Source organism: Centroberyx gerrardi, chromosome 14 (genome assembly GCF_048128805.1).
Source record: "Centroberyx gerrardi isolate f3 chromosome 14, fCenGer3.hap1.cur.20231027, whole genome shotgun sequence".
NCBI lineage: Eukaryota > Metazoa > Chordata > Actinopteri > Beryciformes > Berycidae > Centroberyx > Centroberyx gerrardi.
This window is the reverse complement of record NC_136010.1, coordinates 5,422,262-5,446,925: the sequence shown is the minus strand read 5'-3', so window position 1 is coordinate 5,446,925 and position 24,664 is coordinate 5,422,262. Positions and strand designations below refer to the sequence as shown.

Genomic DNA, 24,664 nt, shown 5'->3' with positions numbered 1-24,664 from the left:
TTATGGCATTGCTGCTTTTACTTGAGTAAATGATTTGAGGACTTTCTCCACCACTGTTGTTCTTTCTCTTTCTCCTTTAGGGTGAGATTTTTTTTTTCTTTCATCTCACCTGCACAATTTATATTTCTTTCCTTGTGTTTTTCCCAGTGTTTCTATCTAAAATATTAAACCTAAACCAAGCGAGGTGGGTGTATTCTGATAGTAGGGAACATATTGAGGTGTATCACTAAAATCAAAACTTAAGATCAAAAAGAATCTGGCCCGGGAGCCAAGAGGCATAACATTTAATCCCAAGATCCTGCGTTTTAATGAGGATCACGACTTCTATTGCATGTGTTCTCTCTCTCTTTATCTTTCCTCTCACTCTCCACTGTTAAAACTACAAAAAAACGTCTCATCAAGTCATCTTCACAAGGTTCAATAAGGCAATTTAATCGTTTGTCACTCGACTGAAAGAAGCACAAACAGGCGAAATGATCTCACCCTGCTAGCAACTTTTCTACTTGATTTAAGAAAAAACTGTTTTCCAGACAGAATAAAAGATAAAGTAAGATGGCTATGCTGTGAACTTTGCACTGTCTAATAAGGTGGAAATAGCATAGGAGTGATTATGCAACAGTGTGGAGTTAAATTTATTGGATTGGAGAGGGGGTGCAGAGAACGAGCCCTGTTTTGTTTTTGGTATGAATAGATTTGTTTTACATTTATTTAAGCATGCTCTTGTTCAGTAGCATCATACTTCACATTCATGCACTAAATACCAATGTTTTTCCTTGATATCATTAATGCCAGCAGCCTTTGCAGCCATATATGTTGTGATCCATGTTGTATTCTAGCTTGTTCCTACTTGTTCCTACTGCAGGTCATAAGCCAAGTCATGCGTGGTAAGCTGAGAATTATGAATAAATACAGATGGCTCCTTGGCAACATGGAGGCAACTCCTTGAGCTCTGTTGCTGATCTAGGTTGCCCCAAGAGTTGCCCTGTGCACCACTGCCTCGATGGATGTAAGACAGTATTTGTGTCATGTCTCTCTGAGCTTGTGTGTGTGTGTGTGTGTTTCTGTTATGATGAGCCAGGGTCTTCAGTGTGTAGAAATCTCCATCTTAACAAGTCATTTAGTCGATTATTGAGTCCTAAAATCGTAATTTTCTTAAAACAAGTGAAAAAATCTGCCAGTGGGGTTTGATAATTTCACTGGCAGATTGAACACCATATCATCTTCTTGATAGCGGTGCAGTGATCTGTCTTATTCTGACTCATTTCTAGAGAATTCCTGAAAGAAGTGAAGCTGCATTAGGAACAAGTGGAGTTATCTCACCTCACTGGCACTATTTTTCTTTTTATTTTATGAAAAATTAGATTTGAAGGCTGAATATGAGACTAAATGGCTTGTTAGGATGGACATTTTTTGCAGTGTGTGTGTGTGTGTGTGTGTGTGTGTGTGTGTGTCTCACCTGTTTTGCGTGTGTGTGCTACAGTAGCGGAGGTGGGTACGTTCGTCTTTCTGTCCTCGCTGAAGCCGCCGGAGTTCAGGCGGATCACGTCCCGTCTGGCCGACGCTTCTGCCTGCCGCGACGCTGCCGACGCCGACGCCGATGATGATGATGATGATGACACGTGCCGGGCCACGTCACCTGGAGGGAGGGAGGGAGGGAGGAAGAAAGAGAAGGAGGGTAAGAGAGAGGTGGCAAAAAAGAAAGAGAAGAGAGAGTGAAGGAAAGAGGAAGAAGAAAGGAGGGTAATTGAGAGGGAAAGAAGGAAGGAAAGGAGAGAAAGAGGGTTGGAAAAGTTGAAACGGAAGAAACAGCGAGGGAAAAAGAGAGAAGGGGGAAGGAGAAGAGGTGTGGATGGAGGGTGGGGGCAGAAGAAGACAGAGTTATTAGTTAGTGTCAACTCAGGAATACATGTTGCTGCAGAAAACTTATTGAACTGATAAAATACCCAATATCTCTAGAGCATGAAACTCCTACCATCAGAGTGTGTGTGTGTGTGTGTGTGTGTGTGTGTGTGTGTGTGTGTGTGTGTGTGTAGTGTCAAAATTCTAGCTGTTTATTCAGGTAGCACTGATATGTTATGTCCTGTTTCCTTTTATGTGTGTGTGTGTGTGTGTGTGTGCATTTCCTTAGTCCTGTATCAAGGTAGCAATGGTGACAGCAAATCCGGATTTTATTGGCGTGTGTGTGTGTGTTCCTGTACTTCTATCCTTGTGAGGACCAGTTTGGGTTTTACACCTTCAGAGTGAGGACATTTTGGCCACTCCTCACTTCTACAAGGAGCTAGTTTAGGGTTTGGACTATGGGTTATGATTAGGGTTAGAATTAGGATTAGGTTAAGGTACAGGTTTAGATTAAGATTAGCATTAGATGGGATACTGGAGGTTGTGAGTTATGTACGGCTGTCTGTGTGTATTGGGAGTGCCTGCCCTCACCAGTTGTGTATTCAGGCAGCAGCGGGACGGGGAAATCTTGTTTTCTCTGCTGGTCCAGACGCCGTCTCCTCTCCAGCTCCTCCTGCTGGGCCGCTTTGGTCACTGCCTCCAGCTGGTGCTCCCTCAATAACTTCCTACAGACACACACAGCAAAATCACATTACTAATTAGCTATGATTAACTGTACTGTCCTCCTTTGGGCTCTGCCCCTGACCGATGCTCCCTCAATAACTTCCTACAGACAGAGAGAGAGGAAAATGATATTATTGATCCGATATGATGGTTTTGAGTAGAAAGCTGGAATAATTTAGTCATTTGAGAGCAGAAGAGAAGGAAGGAGTGGCAGAGAAAGAGAGACGGACAGATAAATGGCTCACTGTTGTGATTCCTTGATAATTACACAACATTTGCTTTCATCCGCTCATTCTGATTGGACGAGAGAGAGCAATATGCAAACTTGCACCTTAGAAATCAAACAGAATAACTGCTCCTTGTCTACATTTAACTTATTCACTCAGTTCCTATCATGTTATACTGTGCTGCTTAGCAATAGGGGAAATTAAGATGAGAAATTGAACCTGAAGCTTGTATCTTGGATATTTTTTGATACTGTAAAAATGTTAGAAATGCTATTTATTAGCGATAACGTACTGGAGGTTACGCTACATTGAGGGTATTGGCGGTGATAGGAACGAGGCAGCAGGCCAAGCACTCTCCCTCTCATATGTTATTGCTTAAGTATAATCCCTGACAGATACCATTAGTATTATGCTTTGGTTCTTTGACATCAGAGTAAGATCAAAGGATGAGAGAGAAGAGGAGAAAGATCAGAAGGGAGGAAGAGAAAGGAGGGATAAAAAGGTAGAGGGGAGGGAGGAGAGGAGAGAGGTGAAGCTTTAGGATCCTCTGTTGTCCAGCCAGCAAGAACCTGTCGCCATGTGGATTTTATTATAAACACTGTCGGCGTTAAGATAGCAGTGTGTGTGAGTTTGCTCTGCACCTCAGTAGTAATGTACTCAGGGGATTGTAGTAATCCCTTTCATCTCAAGGCTGACTGCTGCCGTTTGCCAAGCGATGAGTCAGACTCAACCTCCAGCTCCTCGGTTCACAGAGAGTGTATGTACAGTATGTAAACGTTTGCATGTACAGTGAGCGTGCAGTGTGTGCTGGTATGTGTGTGTGTGTGTGTGTGTGTGCATGCTGCAGATGTGCATACAGTTTGTTTTTGTACTCATGAGTTTATGATGAATGCGTGTATCTGTGTCAGCATGCATGTATAATGCTTAGGTATGCACGTATGGAATGTAAGTGTGTGTGTGTGTGTGTGTGTGTGTGTGTAGTGACTGAGTGCAAGTGTATCAACTTCAACTACCAGCACTAAATCCTCCGACAGCAACATCGCCTTTGGCAATAAGAAACAACATCATTAATATTAGCCATACGGCCTTTTTTTGAGGCTGAAACAAAAGCTCAAAACCTAAAAAAAAAAACTGTCATAGCATTAATATACAATAGATTTTATTCCAAAACAATGTAGCCATCTAAAATGTATTGGTCAATAGAAAAAACATATTTTCTAACTTTTTTATAAACAAAATTTCGATGAATCATAACTTTAATAGTAACCCATAATGTGCTTTACTTTTATGCCAACAAACCTTTTGTCAGACTAGGAGTCTGAGGAGCTTTTTCCACGATATACAACTGTTTTATATATATATATATATATATATATGAACTTAGAGAACTGATGGCTCCTATATTGCAAAGTTACATCCTTGTGGTTTATGTTGTTGATGCCCGAGGCTCCTAACACAGTAAACACTCTTGGAAAGCAAGTGGGCAGTCATGTCTGAACTCTCCACTAAGACCATTTTTCAGGTTTATCAATAAACTTGAAAAGCCAAATCAGGACATGAAGTTCATCACCTGATGTTGCGCCTCATGTGCGCCCGTTTGGAGGTCCTCTTCTTGGATCCCGTCAGCGAGGAGGGAGGGGAGGGGCTTTGGCTGGCCGGCCTGGAGGGGGGTCTGGACGAGGGCTGGGAGGGGGGAGGGTGGGCCGGCGTCTCCCCCGAGGGCGAGGTAGATGGGGGAGGGGTGCACTGCCACCCGGCCGGGTCGCCTCCCTGAGCCTCATTCTCTGAGCTGAAGGGGGCGCTGTGGGTCTGGTCTGAGAAGAGAAGACAGGAGGGAACATGGCGGTTAGTTCAGGTGCGATAAAGCAGGAAATACAGGTAAATAGTGAATGTGTTCAGCGATGTCACATGTGAAAACCTGCATGTGAATTCAAAGCACGTGCATTTTGGACACATTGGTTTACGTATGTGAACATGTGTGAAATTTCCCATTTCCCATGTCAAAATGATATTTTCACATGTTATAAGTTATTGAAGTTTTCACATCTGAATTAAAATGTCATGTGATGGCAGAATACAGCATGAAAACAATGTTCACACATGAAAACCAAAATGTGTTCAAACAGCACATGTGCTTTGAATTCACACCTATGTGCTATTTAACTATGGCGGGTGCCTATATAGAAACCTGACTTATAATTAGGTTTATTAAGTGGGCACCTATGGGATCCCAGTGCCACCCCCCTCCACCTGCTCCCAGCACTGATCACACCTCTAGTCACCTACCTATTAATTATAATAGCAGGTAAAGTGGAAGAAATGAGGGATCAAATGAATCATTAGGGAGAGTTGTGAACAACGCCATGTCAACTGAGCAGCCAGCTTACAGCGGGTTTATCCACTGCATTAGTGTAGCGTGCAATACACACAGTGGCACAGGACTGTAGGTTTTTCTATTATGTGTTGTGCACTGTTCAGAGGAAGCTACAAGAGTCCTGGTAAACATATCTGGCACTGTCCCATGTTCAGATGGTTCTGAACACTCCTACACACTCCTATCCTACACAAACAGGACAGCAACCTCACCAGTCCAACAGAAAACCAATATAGCCTATATAACCAATATATATCATAATACAGGCCTAGTACAGGTACAGCACAGTACCTATGTAGTGGAAAAATTTTAAAATGGACACACAGTTTCCATGAATGCTAACCATGTACAGCTAAGGATTCTTGTTCATATGTTAGCAAAACTACTAGTTCTGTATCTTAGGGGAGCAGAACGAGAAAATGAATGTGAGGATCTTTCAGGTGACGTAACGCACCCGCTGGCGGCCATATTGGAGGTCCTCAGCTCTTGGGCAACAATACAGCTAGTCAATTTTGTGTGGATAGTGTTGCTAATGCTAGCTAGCTACAGTACAGTCAGAGTCTGTAGGTAATAGTGTAGCTAGTTTGACTCTGTTGTTTTTTTCATTGTTGTGGTGTGGCTGTAGATCCATTCAGTAACGTTCTCAGTAAAAGTGAATAGTGTGATAAGGTGGATTTGGTTACTGTGACACAGTAAACTGTCTTGTCTTTAGCCCTAGTCTCTACTCCAAAACGCTCTGAGTTGTAGCTTGAGAAGAGTCAGCACAGCTAACGAAAACAAACAGCTGGTTTTTGGCTTTGTTGTTGCATTTTCAAAAATCCATCCTCCATTTTTCCAGGCAGTTTCAGTCGAACTCCAGTAAACACATCACGACTGGACTCGGTCCCGATTGGCTCCGCTCACTAAAGAATTTCTGAAATCCGTCCAATCAGGCCAGTTTGAGCTGACACACCCACTGGAAAGCCTCCAGTCAGCAGGTTTAGCTCATTTGAATTAGAGGAGCTGCTGCTGTCGGCCAATCAGGTTCCAGTATTGTGACCGCTCTGCCTGTGAACCGCCTCACCGCCGTTCAGTTCAACTTTTAACTAAACTACAATAAGATCATTCATTCTCATCCTGAGCCAAAGTATATTTGAAAACAATATTATGAAAACTGAATATGAGATTTAACTCTCTGTAACTTTTCCCGCCTCTTCTCTTCCTCCCCCCCTCCTCTCTCTCTCTCTCTCTCTCCCTCCCTTTCTCTATTTAATTGTCGTTCTGCCGGAGACACACTGAACCAGATCTGAGGCTTATATAAGAGCTGGATCATAAATATGGACGGCTTACGAAACACAGACAGGACACAAACACCGACACACACACACACACACACACACACACGTAACCCCAAACACACACACACACACACACACACAACACACATTCCAGACGACACGTATTCACACATGAATACACATAAACATGCATAAATACATATGCGTGGACACAGACACACACACACAAACATGCAAGGGAGCACGTACACCAACACACACACACACACACACCACAGTAGGTCAGTCTAGCCAAGGATCTGTCTAGGACGGCTGGACAAACAAGGACACTGCCAACACACACACACACACACACGTCATGTTCACTGCATGACAACTGGCAAACTGACTTCAGGTCAGTCCACAACATAAGAATGCACGCACACACACACTTATTTTACATAATGGTGCATGGAGGCTGGTGATGAGCTCACTGCGAGTTGAAAAACAACTTACATAAAACGCCCCTTCAGTCCATCTAGATGATAACTAACTTCTTTATCAGGCTACTAATGACACTGCATTCTCAGCCTGTGTGTGTGTGTGTGTGTGTGTGTGTGTGTCTGCATATGTAGAACAGGGACAAATTACCATTTCAAAACAATTCATTTCAAATCAATTAGCAGAGGAATGAATAAACAAATGAAAGAATAAATCAATCAAAACACAAACGAATGAATGGAATGATGTACGGATGAATAATTTAGCCTTAAATCATTAGCCTTATCGTTTAAAATAAGAAATGATCCGAATTCAAAGCGGTAATCTGTTTTTTTTTTAATATTTTGTCTCCATCTTTGTTGCTCAGCCTCATCGCTGTGGTGTTTCTGCACTGCACTTCCCACAGATCACCTGTCAATCAAACAGTGTGGGCGGAGCTTGGATTTTCTGTTGCTGCAGTTTGAGTTTCTCTTTTCTTTGTCTGTTCAGTCATGGTGGCTATCGCTGCTCATGCTAACTACCCAGTTCTTCTTCTGCTGTTTATTCCAAACAAACAAACGGAAACGTAAAACGCATCACTTCCTGAGTCACTATTGAGTGAAATCAATCAGGGATAGAGAGTAGCAAAACGGATATTTATTTATATGTAAATGTCCTGGCTTATTACTTTAAATTACATGTTCAGCCCTGGTCTCTTAACCCCCTCTTTCCCCTCTCGTCTCTTCCTGCCTCCCTCCCTCCCTCCTCCAGCCCCACCTTAAAGAACAGTTATATAACAATTCCTGAAATGCACAGTGCCTTAACATCACCACACACACACATACACACACACACACACACACACACGCTGGGCACTCAAAGAGAGACTGAGGGGGCAGACAGGAAGGGAAAAGAGAAAAGAGGAGAAGGGGGGAGAGAGAGATGAAAGCGAGGCCATCATTCAAAGACAGAGATGCACTTTAGAGTGAGAGGGGGCGGACACACACACACACACACACACACACACACACATAAAAGAAAAATACCATACTGGTGACACACACACACACACACAAACACACACACTCAGACGTAGATTCTGGGAAGCAGGGCTGTTTCCTCTCCTCAGGTCAAAAGGACAACAAGTCCAGGAATTATTCACCAGGGAGAGACAGATATCGACATTGTGAGCACCATTGTGTTATAAAATATATTACTAAATTAGATTTTCTATTTGTTTAACATCCACAGACCATGTCCACATTGTCTCCCCTCATACCTGTGCAACAATGAGACAGACCCACACAACACCATCATTTCAAAATCATTTCAAATATTTGAAATGTCATGTAAACATTTAAGAGTAACTAAACCTCAAGCCTGTGTTAAGTCTGACATTAATGGTAAAAAAGCATTCTGCAGAAACACGTTGGTTTTTACTGCATCAGTAAAAGCTGATTTTTAATTTCCTTTCTAGTTATTTTCTGTTCATGCACCTTGGTTTAAGGATGAAGTCGTGACAGTTTTTTTTTTTCTCCTGTCAAAAAGCATGCTCCTGAAATGGCCATCTGCTATTGGCTGATCTTTGGTACCAGGTGGTGTCGCCACCTGTTCTCAAAAGAAGGTGACATCACCTGGCACCAGTTACTCTTTAAAATTATAGATACATGTTATTTTGAAGGGGAAAAGACAGAGGGATGCAGTGACACAGGCAGGAACAGACTATCCATAGTAACTGATGGAATCCAAAATTTATTTATTTTATTATTTTACCTGTGAGCTTTACTTTTTTTTTTTTTTTTTAGAAAACATAAGGACCTCTGAGCGGCGGTTGGTTGCCAAAATAGCTGGAGGAGTAGAGCGACTTCAGCAGTATCAGGCTGATGGTGCTTTTAGTGTTTTTTACTGGTGTTTAATACATTTAATACAGACTGCCAAGCTGATTAAGATGCATCTGAAGTAGTTTCTTTACTTCAGAGTTTCAGTTTTTATATAAGAGTGTGGGCAATTCAGCATCGGTATGTATGTCACTGGTTTATGTAACAGTTGAGGCCTGTCTCTTTTACCAGCCTCTTTGGCAGAACGCCAGCTTGTATTCAATCACTCTTTTCTTTTCGGAAAAAAAGAAAAGAAAAATACTTTAAGGAACCACCTTCAAGGAATTTTGTTGGTGAACTTGGTGACCTTGCCACTGTATGCAGTAGACAAAAAAAAAAAAAAAAAGAGTTTCACACCCTAAACAGCAGCATAGTGAATATCAACTTTTTTCCAGCTGTACAACAGGCACAAACTGAGCTTTACAGAGAAGAAAGACAAGAAAAAACTGGAAGAGATGTGAAGGAAAAGGCTAAACTGCGATTTGAACCCATGTAGTGATGCAGTTTGGAAGCTAAGAGTCACACACACACACACACACACACACACACACACACACACACACAGATACAGATACAGGCGACATACAGACACACACCTTGGGGAGAGTCTCACAGCAGTATGCCCAGACAGTGGGGACAGGTTATACAACATACACACACATATACAGTATATATACACACACACACACACACACACTGAATGTGTTATATAACTAAAAGTGTTCCATACTCCCCACTGAGGACCCAGGAAACCGAAAACCTCTCTTGAATCGTGCTAAACAAATCAAACACACACACACACACACACACACTTACATACTTGTCTTGGGCGCCGTGGAAACGATACTACAACACAAGCATGGCAGCCTGCCAATCAAAATAGCCACTCAGATAAAAGGGGAGTTGTTGGCCGCGTGACACCACACACACACACACACACACACACACACACACTCATACACACACACACCTCATAGTCGTTACATAATGTAATGCAGAACACAATACAGGGATTAAGGTTAAACCCCCCCGACTTCCCCAAACCCCCACTTCCCACTCATCACCCCCGTCCCGTCCCACCAGTTCAACACCTCCTCCCATCGCCCCCAGCTCAAATTCCTCACATCCATCTCTCATGACTGCCAACACACACACACACACACACCACCAATCATCACACCCATCGCTAACAAGGAGGAATGAGGGTGGTGGTATTTACATATCTCACAGAAAGGCAAAGCTATAGATTTGACTTGTTGAGAAGACAAAAAAAACGTTCCATTCTTGCAACTTTTATCACTTTCTTGGGGGTAAAGGTTAAAAAATAAAGAGGATTTTTGTACACAAGAAACAAACACATACAAGCAAGCACGCAAACACACACACACACCCATCATCATTGGCCCTTCTGACAAACATGGCTGCCGTACTCCCGCAGGGTATAGCTCGGTTCTCACCTTTGCCAGCGAAATATTAAAAAGCCAACTTTCTGTCGCCCATAACTCTGTGTGTGATCACTTATCTTGTGTTTCAACGTAATGAATAACACAATACAGGTGTTGTCACTGACATATCTTTCTGTTTCTGTTGTCGGACGACTGCGCGACTATAAAAAAAAAGTGATTTGATCGAGGGTCACAAATGCTAACAGTACAGAAATTAGCGTTAGCCTTGGTTAGCCAGTTAGCATTTTGTGACCCTCGATCACAGTTACTCGCGCAGTCGTCTGACGGCAGAAACAGAAAGACGTGCCAAGATATGTACATTTGATCTGAAGTCAGTTTCGGAGGAACTTCCCACCCCGTCGAGACACGATCCCCGCTGTCTGGGTCCGACGGAGGCTTTTTTATCTCCGGGTGAAAATTGGAGTTTGAGAGCCCGCTCGTTGCTACGCGAGCGAATCAAAACTCATAAAAGCGCGACCTTCTGCTTAAAATGTTCTGCTGCGAGTGACAAGGAGAAGCTGCAAGAGGGAACAGATAAATAAAGAAAAGACCTCTAGTGACAACGAGTAAATGAGTTGAGAGAGGAAGTATGAATGCAAGTGACACCTTGACGTCCGTAACACACACACACACACACACACACACAGCAAAAGGTTGAAGAGGCAAGCAGGAAAATAAGAAAATGAGAAAGAAAGTGAGAGTGCACCCAAGTGGTAAAGTGAAACTTCTATGTCAACACACCCACACACACCCACACAAACACATAAACACACACACACACACACACACATAAACACACACACACACACACACACACGTACACAGTGACTTGGTGAAATGTTAAATCATCAGCAGTCAATAAGTGTCACACAGTAGAAGGAACACTGTGTGGCTTTTTGCTATTTTTCTACAACATTGATTTGTTCTTTTGGCCACCCCCTGTTGGGTGTTCAGCGCACACACACACACACACACACACACACACACACACAAACAAACACACACACCGCAGGAATGGAACACCGAGCATGCTTTCAGACATGCTGTTCCTCACAAAAACAACACAACATGTACTTGAGAAATATGTAGCTGATAGATTGCGAGGCCACCGGCAACAACACAACGGTTGGTGTGTGTGTGTGTGTGTGTGTGTGTGTGTGTGGAGTAAGCGTGTGTGTGTGTGTGTGTCTCAGAGGGGGATACAGTGGGGAAATGCCTTCTGCAACCACACGGTTATATAACCAGATCTACGTATGTTAAGTGTTTATATAACTCCTACTTTACTGCGCTGACGAACGTAACACTGCAACCCTACGATGGTAGAAACCGTGTGTGTGTGTGTGTGTGTGTGTGTGTGTGTGTGTGTGTGTGGCGGATAGGGTGGCATGCCCTCCAGAGGACCAGTGTGATGAAGAGCGGAAGAGGAAGCAGCGAACATAAAACTGTAGCCTCTGGGTTTCATTCTCCTGTGGTGCTGAGAGAGAGAGAGAGAGAGAGAGAGAGAGAGAGAGAGAGAGAGAGAGAGAGAGAGAGAGAGAGAGAGAGAGATGAAGAAAGACAATAGAGTCCGAAAACCACAGATAGAGCAACAGAACACAATGTCCTCTACGATAAAACAGCTACAGTATAGAAAACACATTGTGAAAACCTTGTAACTTTTGGCAATTTTCATGTTTTCTCTTTGACTGAAGGATTGATTTGTTTTCTATGGGTTGAAAAAACTCGACCATCCTCCGTCCAATCAAACCCTTTCAAACCCGACTGGATGAAGTAAAAAATGCATAGTGGTCAAGCTAAAACGACACTGCTTTCCTTAGCTCCTGAAAAGTTGACATTTTGGAGATACGAGGTTCCCGACAGCGACAAATACAGCTTTAGATTACCCAGAAATCATAGATGTTTTTTTTGTTGTTTTTTTTTTACAGCTATCAGCGGTTGCACTTTAGAAGAAAAGCCTTCTCTCCAACAGATTAGTGTGTCCACAAGCTTGAAACATGAGTCAAGATTTTAATCTGTAACGTCATCAAATAACAATTTCCCGGAGCTGCTCCATTAATAATGAACGGCGAGTCGGACTGTGACAGGACAAGTGGCGCCCTCCCTGAAACTGTGAGCCACTGTGAACCCAAAACAGGATCATTTTAGTCCAATTTTTGAGGGCGATCCCACTTTTGCCTGGGAACTGACAGTGTGTGGTGTGATGTGAGGGTCGGGAAAACTTTGAAGATATTTTATTGGATTTATTGCAACTTAAAACAAAGGCATAGGACCAGAAATGGTACATTTTGTCCTTTTTAAATTAAATTTCAGCCACTGGTCAGCCACTGTGCGGTCCCACCAAACACGCGTCCGCGACCCGGTTCTGGGTCACGACCCGCAGCTTGACAAACGCTGGTGTTAAAGCATCAGAGGCCAGGGGGAAACTCTGGAGACATTTGACGAGATATCCGACACCGCCGTGTGACGCATCTGCATTCATAAATCATAAATCCAGAGAGCTGAGGCCGAGCTGGGAGAGAAATTAATACAGGTTTCTTTACTCACACACACACACACACACAGGAAATGTGAGGTCCTTGACGCTTGACCTACATAGCTCCAGAGTTCTTACATACCCACACTGAGAGTGGCACACACACACACACACACACACACACACACAGCGGTGGTGTTACATACCAGACTACTGACACTCTGTTCTCTGACCCCTCCTGTTATACAACCTGAATTAAGGCACCACTGTTTGTGCGCACGCAGCTGTGTGTGTGTGTGTGTGTGTGTGTGTGTGTGTGAGAGTGCGTCTGTAGAAGGAATCACCGCGTTCACCCTCGCTTTATTTGGCGCGTAAAAACCAGCAGAATATCTTCAGTAGGAAAAAAAAGTTCTGCAAAAAACAACTTCTTTTTAAGGGCGGACCACTGAAAATACTTTCACAAACCAAACCTATTTCTTCTTAATCTCTCTCTTCTTCTGCTTTCTCTATCCCTTCTTCCTCTGCTCTCCCCCTTTTCCCTGTGAGCCACTGACCTACAGACGGACAGAAAAAATAAAACAGTCTGTCTCTCTCTCTCTCCTCGTCTGTCGCTACGTAAGGAGATTATAGATTACGCTAGATATGTGTATTTACTACATGATGCGGAGAATCCTCCACGTCACACACACACACACACACACACACACACACACACACACAGGCCACACAGAGGATGAACTGTTTTGTTATCCAACCAGGACGGGGGATTCCAGGAAGTAGGCAGGAAACGGAGGGATACAGAATTCGCTGTAACAAAGCGCCGGATTGACTTATATAATCATTTCATCCCAAACCGCCGTCCTGGGACCCACAGCTGGATGGGTCCTTTCAGGAGAGACAGTGAATCAGCCACACACAGATATCTATTCTGTTCTAGTGTGTTTTAGAAAACTTAAAAAGGGGGCATATTTCTGAGTTTTACTGGGAAGGATTGGGAAGTGTTTTGAAATGCTGAAGGGTGGGGAATTCCACCAATTCCAATTCGTTCCAAAATAAGAGTACCGGCTTGAAATTGAGTTTAGAAAGCCAGAAATCTCCACGCCTGGTGAGCTAATCGTTACTGGTATTCAACAATCCCATCAACCCCCTGCTGATATATTCTGGTTATTTGAAAGACACAATCTGATGAACGTCTTTGACTGAAAAGCTTAGCAATTTTGTCAATAAATATGAAATTTGCAGTGGAGATAGTGTGCAGAAGCTTTATTTCCTTTTTGGGCAATGGGACACAAAAAAACTTACGAAATGCACCTTTACACTCTTTCCCCACCTAATTCAAGTCCCAATGCTATATTATGATGTTAATGTCAAACTGTAAGCCTCAATATCCCCAACAAGATTTTATGTTATTATTGTATGCATGAGTATTGTATGCAGTGTGTGCATTTATTGGATTTTATGGTAATCCCTTTATTGGAATTGGCAGTAAGGTTTGGAAAGAAAACAAAGAAAACAAATTCTTCGGCTTCTAATTCTGGAAAGTGCTGCTTCGGTTTCTTTGATAAAAACACATGCTAAAAAAAACGATATACAGTATTTCTATTCTGTTTGACTCAATTTCAATTCAACACTTTCAATCCGCTCTCTGCATCTCATCGCTATTCTTTTCCAAATCTACATTTCCAACTCAATACTTCTTCTATATACAGTATATACACATTCCAATACCTGTTCTTACGCTTATTACTGTTATAAAATGTATAGAAATATGTGATGTATGTCTCCAATTTGTTCTCCCTCTTGTTCACTTTCTCTTATCTTTTCTCTCTCTCTTTTTTTTATGCATTTACACGTCTGGACCCTCTGCTCCTAAACTGGGATAGGAATGGAGGAGAATGACAGTTTCTGACAGCAGTTCAGTCTTTTCTCTCCTTCCTCCAGCTGCACCTTTCTGTTCTTCTCATTTTCTCACCTTTCCGTCTCAGCAAAAGTTTCCTCTTGCTCCCATCTCCTCCTCCTCCTCCTCCTCTTCACTACTTTCTCATCTCACCCATTTTCTCCCCTTCTCTGCTTCCTCTCCTTCCCCCTCCCCCTCGTCCTCCTCCATCTTCCTCTCCTATCTTTCGCCTCTCTGTCTCATCCATTTCCTCTCCTCTCCTCGTCTCTCACTCCCACCTTTTCATCTCGCCAATTTCCTCTTCCTGTCTGCCTCTTTGCAGACGCACCTCTCATTTGTACCTTCTTGCTCTCTCTCTCTCTCTCTTTCCTCTCTTCCCCCATCTCTCTCTCTCTCTCTCTCTCTTCCCACTCGCCCCTGGCTCCTCTCTCCTCTTGTTTCTCCTCGTTTCTCGCTCACACCTCCTCTTCTTCCTGCTCACCTGCCTCTTCCTCTCCTCACTTCTCGCTCATCTCCTCTCGGCTAATTACCTGCCATCTCTTTTCCTCTCTCTCTCTCTCTCTCTCTCTCTCTCTCTCTCTCTGTCTCCCACCTTGCCTCTCTTTCCCTTCCCCTCTGGTCCAGGTACGTGTTTGAGCGCGCTCATTAGGCCACCAGGTCCTTCGTGTTACATAATCACCTTCCGCTGAAGTACGATTATAAAACGCAGCCAAACTCAAAGACGTTCAGAGCGACAGGGTGGAGAGATGCAGTAATTACAGCCGTCTCACCCTCTGACTGACTGATATACTGCAGTTTGATTGGCTGACGTCACGTGGCGGTGTGTCTGCGCTTTGGCAATAACAGCTGACTGACGACTGACAGGCCGACTGACTTGGTGATGTGCTGCAATTTGATTTGATTCTCATATTGCAGGTTTTGTGTTGTTATAAACTGACCGGCTGCATGATGGACTGAGAAACACACCTGCAGAACAAACTCATATCTGGAATTAGGGGGGGAACTTCTACTTTATACGGAGCTGCATGATATTGACAGAAGAAATTCAATTTGTTTTAGCAGCGACAGGGATATGATTTGCGATACATCTGAACACAGCCGTTTCTACCGAGCTTTATTTCCTTTTGCACTTGGAAAAAAGACGGCAAAAGAAACTGAGGGGGAAAAATTAGAAACCGGTGTTTAGGATTTGCTCAATTTGAACAAAATGAAGGATTTTCTCGATTCCAACAGACGGAATGAGAGCAATAACACCGAGCAAATATTTCCCATGAGAGTTCATACTTTTGTTGTTTGGCTAAACCCAACTATAAGAAGCTAGATGCTACTCCGAGAGCGCAAACCTGAACAACTCTCCAGCTTGCTGCTACACCCAAACACATCATTCCTATCACTTCAATTTGAAGTTAAATTGATTTGTTGACCCTGCGAACATCCGCTCCTGATTTAGAGTCAAGTCTCTATGTCTGTGAGTTTAATAGTTAAAGCTAAAAAAACAACGGCAGAAATCCCAGAACCGGATCACCACCAAAATCCGATCACTCCTCGGCCCAAAGCCGGTCTCTCCACCACATTTCATGGAAATCCGTTTAGAAAGTTTTTGAGAAATCCTGCTGACAGACAGACAAACAAACATAAACTGCTTAGCGGAGGTAAAAACACCAAGGTAAAACTTCCCCGCGGGGATCAACAAAGTAGAATCTAATCTAAAAAACACACACACACACACACACACACACACACAACGCAGACCTGATTTTAGCAGCCGTATCCGTTTGAACCAGGTGTTTTGTGTGAAAATATCAGCAGGTAATGGGGTCAAAAGGTCAAAACGACAAAAAGTGGAACGGAGTTAAGAGGGTCAGTGAGGTCAATATCCAACTTATTCTCTCTCTCTCTCTCTTTTCTTTCAGTCTCGTACCGCCGTAAGAGGCTGCTGCAAACAGTAAGATGGCCTGGTTTGCTCCCGGCTGCCACACACACACACACACACACACACACACACACACACACTTTATCTGTTTCTCACAGAGACAGAAAGTTGCTCTCAGACAGACAGACGGGCCACCGGCGCTGGAGCTGGTCGGACGAGAGGGGACGCTTATGTAACCGCCGCCTCTGGCTGTTACACAACCCGCATGTTCACAAGAAGCTCACGTCCTGTACACGCGCGCACACACACACACACACAGACACACACACACACACACACACACACACAGAAGTACAGAAAACAGAGAAACAAGATAGACGCACACACACAGATATACAGATATACAGGTACAATGCAGAAAGATACACACACACTCATAAGGGAAACACACACACACACACTTTCCAAACCGGTATTCTCACACATACACACACTCTAACACACTCACACCTAACAGCGATATCACCAACGGTCACACACACATATTCTGGCACAATCTCATATTCGGCTCAACCAGTGTTGTGTGTATGTGTACATAGGTATGTGTATTTGGCAGCTTCTGTTTGTGTGTGTGTGTGTATGTGTATGTGTGTGTGTGTGTCTTTGTCCGTGCATGTGTGTCTGTGTTTGTCACATTGTTTGAGTGTGTGTCATCTTGTCTGTGTGTGTGTATGTGTGTGTGCTTCTTTGTGTGTGTCTGCTTCTGTTTATCTGTGTTTGTGCCTTCGCGGTGTTTGTGCCTTCTGCTGTGTGTGTGTGTGTGTGTGTGTGTGTGTGTGTGTGTGTTTGCTGTAAGTGACAGGAACCCCCCCCCCCCTCTCCTCCTCCCGGTCAGTTCAGACTGTTCTGTTACTTTCGCGACTGTTTCCCAATCGCACCGACAGGAAATGACTGAGATGAGAGACAGACGAAGACAGAGAGATGGATAGACTGATAGTCAGACAGAGTGATAGAGTGATAGAGTCAGACAGAGTGATAGAGTGATAGAGTCAGACAGAGTGATAGAGTGATAGAGTCAGATAGAGTGATGGTGATAGAGGTGGATGGACTGGTGGAGAGATGAACAGATCGATAAGCAGACAGACGCACAGAACAGCAGACGGATCAATAGATCATCGGCTTGATCAGGAGAAAGACTGATCAAGCCGACAAAACAACTGAAAAAACAACAAAAAAAAGAAAGAAAAGAAAAGAGAAACTCAAACCGCATCAACAGAAAATCCAAGGAAAACTATATCACAGTCCCGCCCACTCCGTTTGATCGACAGGTGACGTCTGGGGAAGTGCCGTGCAGAAACACCACAGCAAAGAGGCTGAGCACCAAAGATGGAGACTAAAATCAAAAAATAAAAAAAACGAGAAACAGTCGCCACTTTAAACTGAATTAAATAAAATCGATAGAAACTGTTGACCGCTTCCTCGTCCCAACTGCTCCTTTCAGGCGACTCTTCGTCGTACCTGCAGGAGCCGGCTGAAGAAAAACATTGTAAAGATCAGACAGAGACTCAAAGCTCGAGTGGAAAAGGCCAAAGCAAAGAGAAAACACTGCCAAAAAAAAAGAGATTGTGCCGTCCTACCAAGACAAACAAAGACATAAGCAGGTTGCATAACTAGCCTTGAGGAAGACAAAAACACTTTATCTAAAATCTAATAGAATACTCAATACTTTGCATGACAGCACGCACACACACACACACACTACACCTACCATAGAAAGACGTCAGACACACACACACACCTCTCTTACATAACAGACTGCCCTGGAAGAGTTATTAAGGCTGCTTTATTAGAGCAATGCAGGTGAGTTATGAAACCCTCCCTCCGGGTACGTGTGTGTGTGTGTGTGTGTGTGTTTGCGAGACAAGTCGTCCCGCTAGCTGTTCTCAGAGCAACTGGAGTGGAGAGAGAGGCAGAAATGATAAGTGTGTGTGTGAGAGAGAGAGAGAAAGAGAGAGACAGTGAGAGTGAAACACACAGCAAAAGAACGAAGGGAGAAAAGGAGAGGAAAAAGGTAGAGAGACAATGTGTGAGAGCATGAGAGAGAGAGAGAGAGAGAGAGAGAGAGGGAGGGGTGAAGTGAGGTAGACCAGTCTGTTTCTAGGCCAGTGTGTCACCGCTGCTGAAATACTTACAGATGAGAGGAGGAGGACGAAGAGGAGGAGGAGGAGGGCGAAGAGGAGGAGAAAAAGAAGGAGGATGACGAAGGAGAAGAGGATGAGGAGAGGAAGAAGAGAGGAGGAGGAGGAGGAGGAGGAGGGAGGGAAGGAAGGTGGCAAGGAGGGAAGACAAGGGGCAGAGGGAGAGGAAAGTATCAAACGTGCGCACACACACACACACACACACACACACACACACGCCTGGAAACTTCTAGCCGTCATCCCTCAGCCTGTTACATAAAACTTCCTCAGCCAGTCAGTCAGGACAGTGTGTGTACTTTCAGCCTCTGAACAACCTCTGACGAACCAGAACGCCACGACCTTCACACCGACACCAACGCAGAGCCACTATACTGCAAACCTGTCTTTAAATCTCACAGAGAAACTCTCACTAGGGCTGAAAGATGCTGACAAAAGATCTACTTGTGATTATTTGACAGAAAACTGCGATTTAAACTGCGATTCATATCATCACCAGTTTTACTTGTCATAGATTTTTTTTAGAACTTGTTTAAAGAAAAGTGATTTTGTTAAAGAAAACACACAGATGTCAGTGTGCAGGACTGACTGAGTTTGAGTTTGATGAAAGGTTTTCACTCATGTTGTACTTGATTTATGGACCAAAGATTACCTGGAGCACCAAAAACCACCTTGTTTAGACGCCCCCCCTCTCTCCATTTTAGATGCCTCCCTCTCTTAAGCGATTTCATATTGCGATTTCATTTTTTTTTTTTTCCCCGGTTAACTGTTCAGCTCTAATTCTCACTAAAATCTGTTTCACAATAAGCCTGCAGGAACCTGTCTGGCCCCACTGGAGCAGCATCACAGTCACAGTTTGTTCCTTTTTTTTACATTTCGACTTCCATTAAGTGCATCTAATAGTTTGAAAATAAAACATACAGATAACCACAAAGGAAATGGATTTATTGCGATGCAAGTTTTCCCACAAAAACAGTGTTTTTTAAGGCTTTAAAGGTGCTGGTTGTAATCAAGTATTTGGTTGTGTAATAATGTGATTGGTCCCGGCTTGGCGGGGTGATGTCCGCACCCGGATCACAAGACCGCTGTAATGTAACACTATAGAGTGATACTGCCATGGAGAGAGAGAGAGAGAGAGATAGAAAGGGAGAGAGAGAGAGAGAGAGAGAGAGATAGAAAGGGAGGGAGAGAGAGAGAGAGAGAGAGAGAGGAGGGGGACAACATGAGTTTTTTCATCTGCAAGCACAAAGAGAGTGCAGCGTAGCGGAGGAGGAAGAAAAAAAAAAGAATGGATGAAAACTAGACTTCACGGGGGATAAAACAGCTGTAAGACTGACAGGGAGAAAGGGGAGAGAGAGAGAGAGAAAGAGTGAATAGAGAAAGAAAGAGAGGGAGGGGAGGGGAGGCATGAGGGTGGAGGGTGTGGGAGAGAAAGTGAAAGGCATTGTGCAGCGGCGAGATGGGGAAAAAAAAGCCCGACAAAGAGAACTTAAAAGGAGGAAATTTACTCTAAGAGGAACAAAGGAAAGCGCTATAAGATTTGACATGAGGGAGGAAGAAGGGATCTGATGTACAACAAAGAGCGATGGAGGACATGAGGGAAGAGGGAATGAAAGCCATGTGGAGCCTGCGTCCTCCCGCTCCCCGCCGCGTTATGAAAGCTCCACGTGTTCGCCGGCGTTTGGCCCGGGCCGCGGGACAGGACAGGACGGGACGGGACAGGTCGTTCCTGCCGGTGCGCCCAGGCTAATTACAGAGACGGACATTTGTAGAATTAGGCTGAACAGAGCGGATCCGTTCTGAGAAAACTGAATGAGCACAGTGGGGCTTTTCCTCTCTGATCGCTCGACGGAGGCGTTACTGCTCAAATGTCATACTTTGTTTCTGTGTGTGACGCTTGGACAGTAAGCGATTAGTCACCGATACACAGATTGCACACACTGCAACACACACACACACCCACAGAACAGAAACTACAGGATGGATGTGAGGGGGAACACCGTGTTCTTTTACGCTTTATCGCCATTCGACAGGCCGTCTTGGGAAAGATGACAAGGCATGTAGTGTGACTTTCACACTGTGCCAGAGAGCCAAAGCAATCTGAAGCCTGATGAGCATGCAGAGATTAGTTCGTCTTCATAAAGGAAACCTCTGAAGGCTTTTCCACATGGTGTCGAGACAGAGAGAGAGGGAGAGAGAGAGAGGGAGAGAGAGAGAGAGAGAGAGCGCAGACAGAGGGGTGGAGGAGGCACAAAACTAAAACAAATGATGGCACTTTTGACACGTTTATGGACTGGATGCTTTGTGTTTTAGAGACACTGAATGCTTAACTTAAGGTCATGAATTTTTGTTTATATAGCAAATTGGAAATGAGCTCTTCAAATGCTGAACAAAAGTCTGCCTCACATTGCATTTGGCTGAGGGATAAATGAACTCTAAACAGCTTTTTTACCCTGGGATAACAAAATATTCACACTGGCACATTCCCTCTTTCTCTCATATCCAATGCAAGCACATATATGAAGAGTTTTGCTTCAAAATGAGGTATTCCAATCTGACCAAACTGACATCTACACATGAAAAATGACTAAAAACTAAAACAAATCGCACTTTCTTAAAAGTGAGTCGGTAAAAATCCTTGGTTTACGGACTGGATGCTACATATTTCAGAGATACTGAACATCTGACAGACTTTTTGCTTATATAACATTTTGGTAATGAGGTCTTCAAATGCTTCAAATCTCAACCTGTGATGTAATGGAAGGGCAAACCCACCTATCCACATTATCTACATTTCTATTTGAGGAAAACAGCCTGTCTACATTTTCGAGGCTGACATTAACTTTTAGAACATAAATTCATGCTAAAGTAGTAACAAACGTATGTTATTTATATACGGACGGTGTCTTTTGAGGAAAGCATAAGCACTTTACTGAAAATATAACAGATTTTTGGTCATATCGGTCATTGTTTGCCGCATGATCATCACCATCTAGAGATCATGTCGTTTACCCGCCTTTACATTTATAACTACAACACTGATTTGAACTGAAGGTGAATTTGCATCAGAGTTTCTGAGTGCCATGCCTCTGCTGAGTGGATTTCTAAGAATATACAGCATTTCGGAGATTTAAACTCTTCATATGTGCTGCCATCTTTCCCTAAAAGCTGCAAACTGAGGCAGTGCTCCCTCCCTCCCTCCCTCGTTTCCCCCGCTAACCCACTGGTCTGATGAACCATATGCTGTCCTGCCCTCCACATGCTCCGCGGGACAGACCCCCGCTTCCAGCATGGCCCGGTCCCACCGCAACCCACCAATCACGCCCCGGCATTGGTTTAGGTAACCGTAGAAACAGCCAATGGGAGCCGGGCCCCCCCCACGAGATGAAAACATGAGTGGGAGAGACCGGTCGAAAGATGGAAGCCGGATCGATGAAAAGAGACAAAACAGAATGAATAAAAAGGCATCGAAAAGAGAGGGAGAAATGTGGAGCGTGAATAAAAAAGGAGGGGAAGAGGAAGAGGGATAAAGAGAGAGAGTTAAAGAGGGAGAGAAAGGAGTGGGACAGACTGTGCATGCATAAGCAGGTATGGATCCGGCGTTACACAACGACGTTAAGTAACTTCGCAGGTCAAACTGCCGCTGCACATTCTAGACTTTTCCAACACTTGGAAACACACATTCATGGTTTTTAATGCTTCCTTTTTCAGTCAATCCTCTCTTTTTTCCCCCCAATCCACTTTTTCTTTCATTCATCTCATCGCTCGCTTTCATTCATGCCGGCTTTTTTTTTTTTTCTGGGTCAAACCGAGCAGGTTGCAGCTGAGAGGCGACGGCTACTGTGCAGCGAAGGAGCAGCGTTCACTATCAGAACGGATGATGAACCAATGAGAATCTGTGCAGCGTTCAAAAGGAACTGATCAATGTGCAGTTTCTCGCTGTTCACAAAGCATCGACCCATATGAAACCTCAACGCTTCCCCACTCTATTCTCTCAATTTTCTCTCCTCTCCCCTATGAAAAACTGACCCACAACCCCATCTTGACTCATCTCCTTAAGGTCAGAGGTCGCCGTACCAAACCCCAAGGGTCACGGCGGTGATGTCACCTACCTGCGAAGGACTCCGTTTCGTCCAGGAGCAGCATGGTCACCAAGTAGAAAGGCGCTCCGAAAAGAAGAGAAGAGCTGCTGTCCCCCTTCTTTGCTTTCCTTCTTCTTCTTCTTCTTCTTCTTCTCCTCTTCTTCTATCTCTCCAACTTTCAGCTTTCTTCTCGCTTTTATTTTCTTTTATTTCTCACTCGCTGTTTTTGCCTCCGACTCGCCGTCCGACTCTCTACACTGGCTCCTCTTTTGGGAAAAACGAACGTTTAAAGAGCCTCAAAAAAAAAGAAAAGAAAAGAAAAGGAGGGCTATATCTCCTCCTATCTCCCTCCCTTGGTGCGATGTGGGTTTTATTCTACTGCCTTAGTAACTGACTGACTCACTGACTGGCTGGCTGGCTGCTGCGCTCTGCTCCAGTCAATAACAATGTGAATGTGAGGCAGAGGCAGGCAGGAGGGTTGGCAGCTGAAAAAGTTACATAACCCCTCACGCTGGAGCCGGGGCCCGCTGAGGGGGGACTGCCACGGACGGCTGGAAGAACCCTGCTTCATGACACACACATATAACACACACACACACACACACAGAGGCACAGGAATACATGCAAGTATGCAAACACACACCCACACTGTGTGTTTATGTGCGTTTGTTGCTCAGTAAAAACCACTTCAATAATGTTAAAAGTGCCGTGGAGAGACATTTTACTTCACACACACACACACACACACACACAGAGGCATAGAAATACATACAGGCACACACACACACACACACACACTTTATCTGCTTGTATGTCATTTGTTGCTCTGTAAAAACCACTTGGAGAATGTTAACAGCACTTTGTAAAGAAATTTGACTTTACACACAGACAGAGGCATAGAAATACATACAAATGCACACACACACACACACTGTCTGTTTATATGCAATACATCACTCTGTAAAAACACTTGAGAATGTTAAAAGCGCTTTGTAAAGACATTTGACTGCACACACACAGAAATATATGCAACTATACACACACACACACACCCACATGCTCACTTGTCTATTTATATGTCATTTGTTGCTCTGTTAAAGCCACTGGAAGAAGGTTCAAAGTACTTTGTGAGGAAATTTGACTTCACACACACAGAAGCAATGAAACAGCTCATTTGTCACTCAATTAAAAACACTTGAAAAATGTTTAAAGCGCTTTGTAAAGAAATATGACCTCACACACACAAACACACACATATGACAGGGCTGAAGCATGCTTGGCCCAAACATAAAGTGTGTGTGAAGGGGCGAAGGAGAGCGAAGGGCAGGGAGGAGAAATGTGTGTCAGCTGGATGCGGGTCTCCAAAAAAACACCAACTACCTCAACTCTTCACAGCCAGTTTGAAAAGTCACACACACACACACACACACACACACACACAATTCTTCCTTCTGGATATACGTACGGTATATATATATAAAAAGAAACCCCTACATATACTAACATTTCCAAGACTTTGAATCTGATATAATTAAGGAAACGATGCCTTTTATGGTTCGTTTGCACTGAGATTTTTCTTGCATCTCATGTCCAAAACAACAGCTGGGAGTCACACAGTTAAAAACACAGAGGAAAGGCAATGAAAGTGCACTGAAAACCATTAAAGAATGTGTAGGCAACACTTATTTATATTATTTAACCTTTATGTAACAAGGTACTCCCACTGAGATGAAAAATCTGTCTTGTTTTTTGCAGTTGCTGCTAAAAAAAAAACACCCCCCTCCCCCCTCTACAGTATACATACAGTATAATACCAACACCTACAACAGGAAACCAGTTCAGTAACAGTTACACAGTTAAAGTCACAATGAAACAGCATTTTGAGAGCATCTGGCTTCCTTCATGTGATGAATTTGCTTTTGA

At 43.8% G+C, this 24,664-nt stretch overlaps 1 protein-coding gene across 1 annotated transcript in view; it reads right to left on the bottom strand.

Annotated features, from left to right (window-relative positions):
* The window catches only part of LOC139915994 (helicase ARIP4-like), a 50,224-nt gene extending 27,055 nt beyond the window's left edge, over positions 1–23,169 (bottom strand). The window contains exons 1-4 of the mRNA XM_071904775.2: positions 22,772–23,169; positions 4,360–4,603; positions 2,418–2,564; positions 1,457–1,671 (exon numbers count right to left, since the gene is read on the bottom strand). Coding sequence (XP_071760876.2) covers positions 1,457–1,671; positions 2,418–2,564; positions 4,360–4,603; positions 22,772–22,805 — 640 coding nt within the window. The 5' untranslated portion in view covers positions 22,806–23,169. The remainder of the gene's footprint in view (positions 1–1,456; positions 1,672–2,417; positions 2,565–4,359; positions 4,604–22,771) is intronic.
* Positions 23,170–24,664: the final 1,495 nt, after the last annotated feature.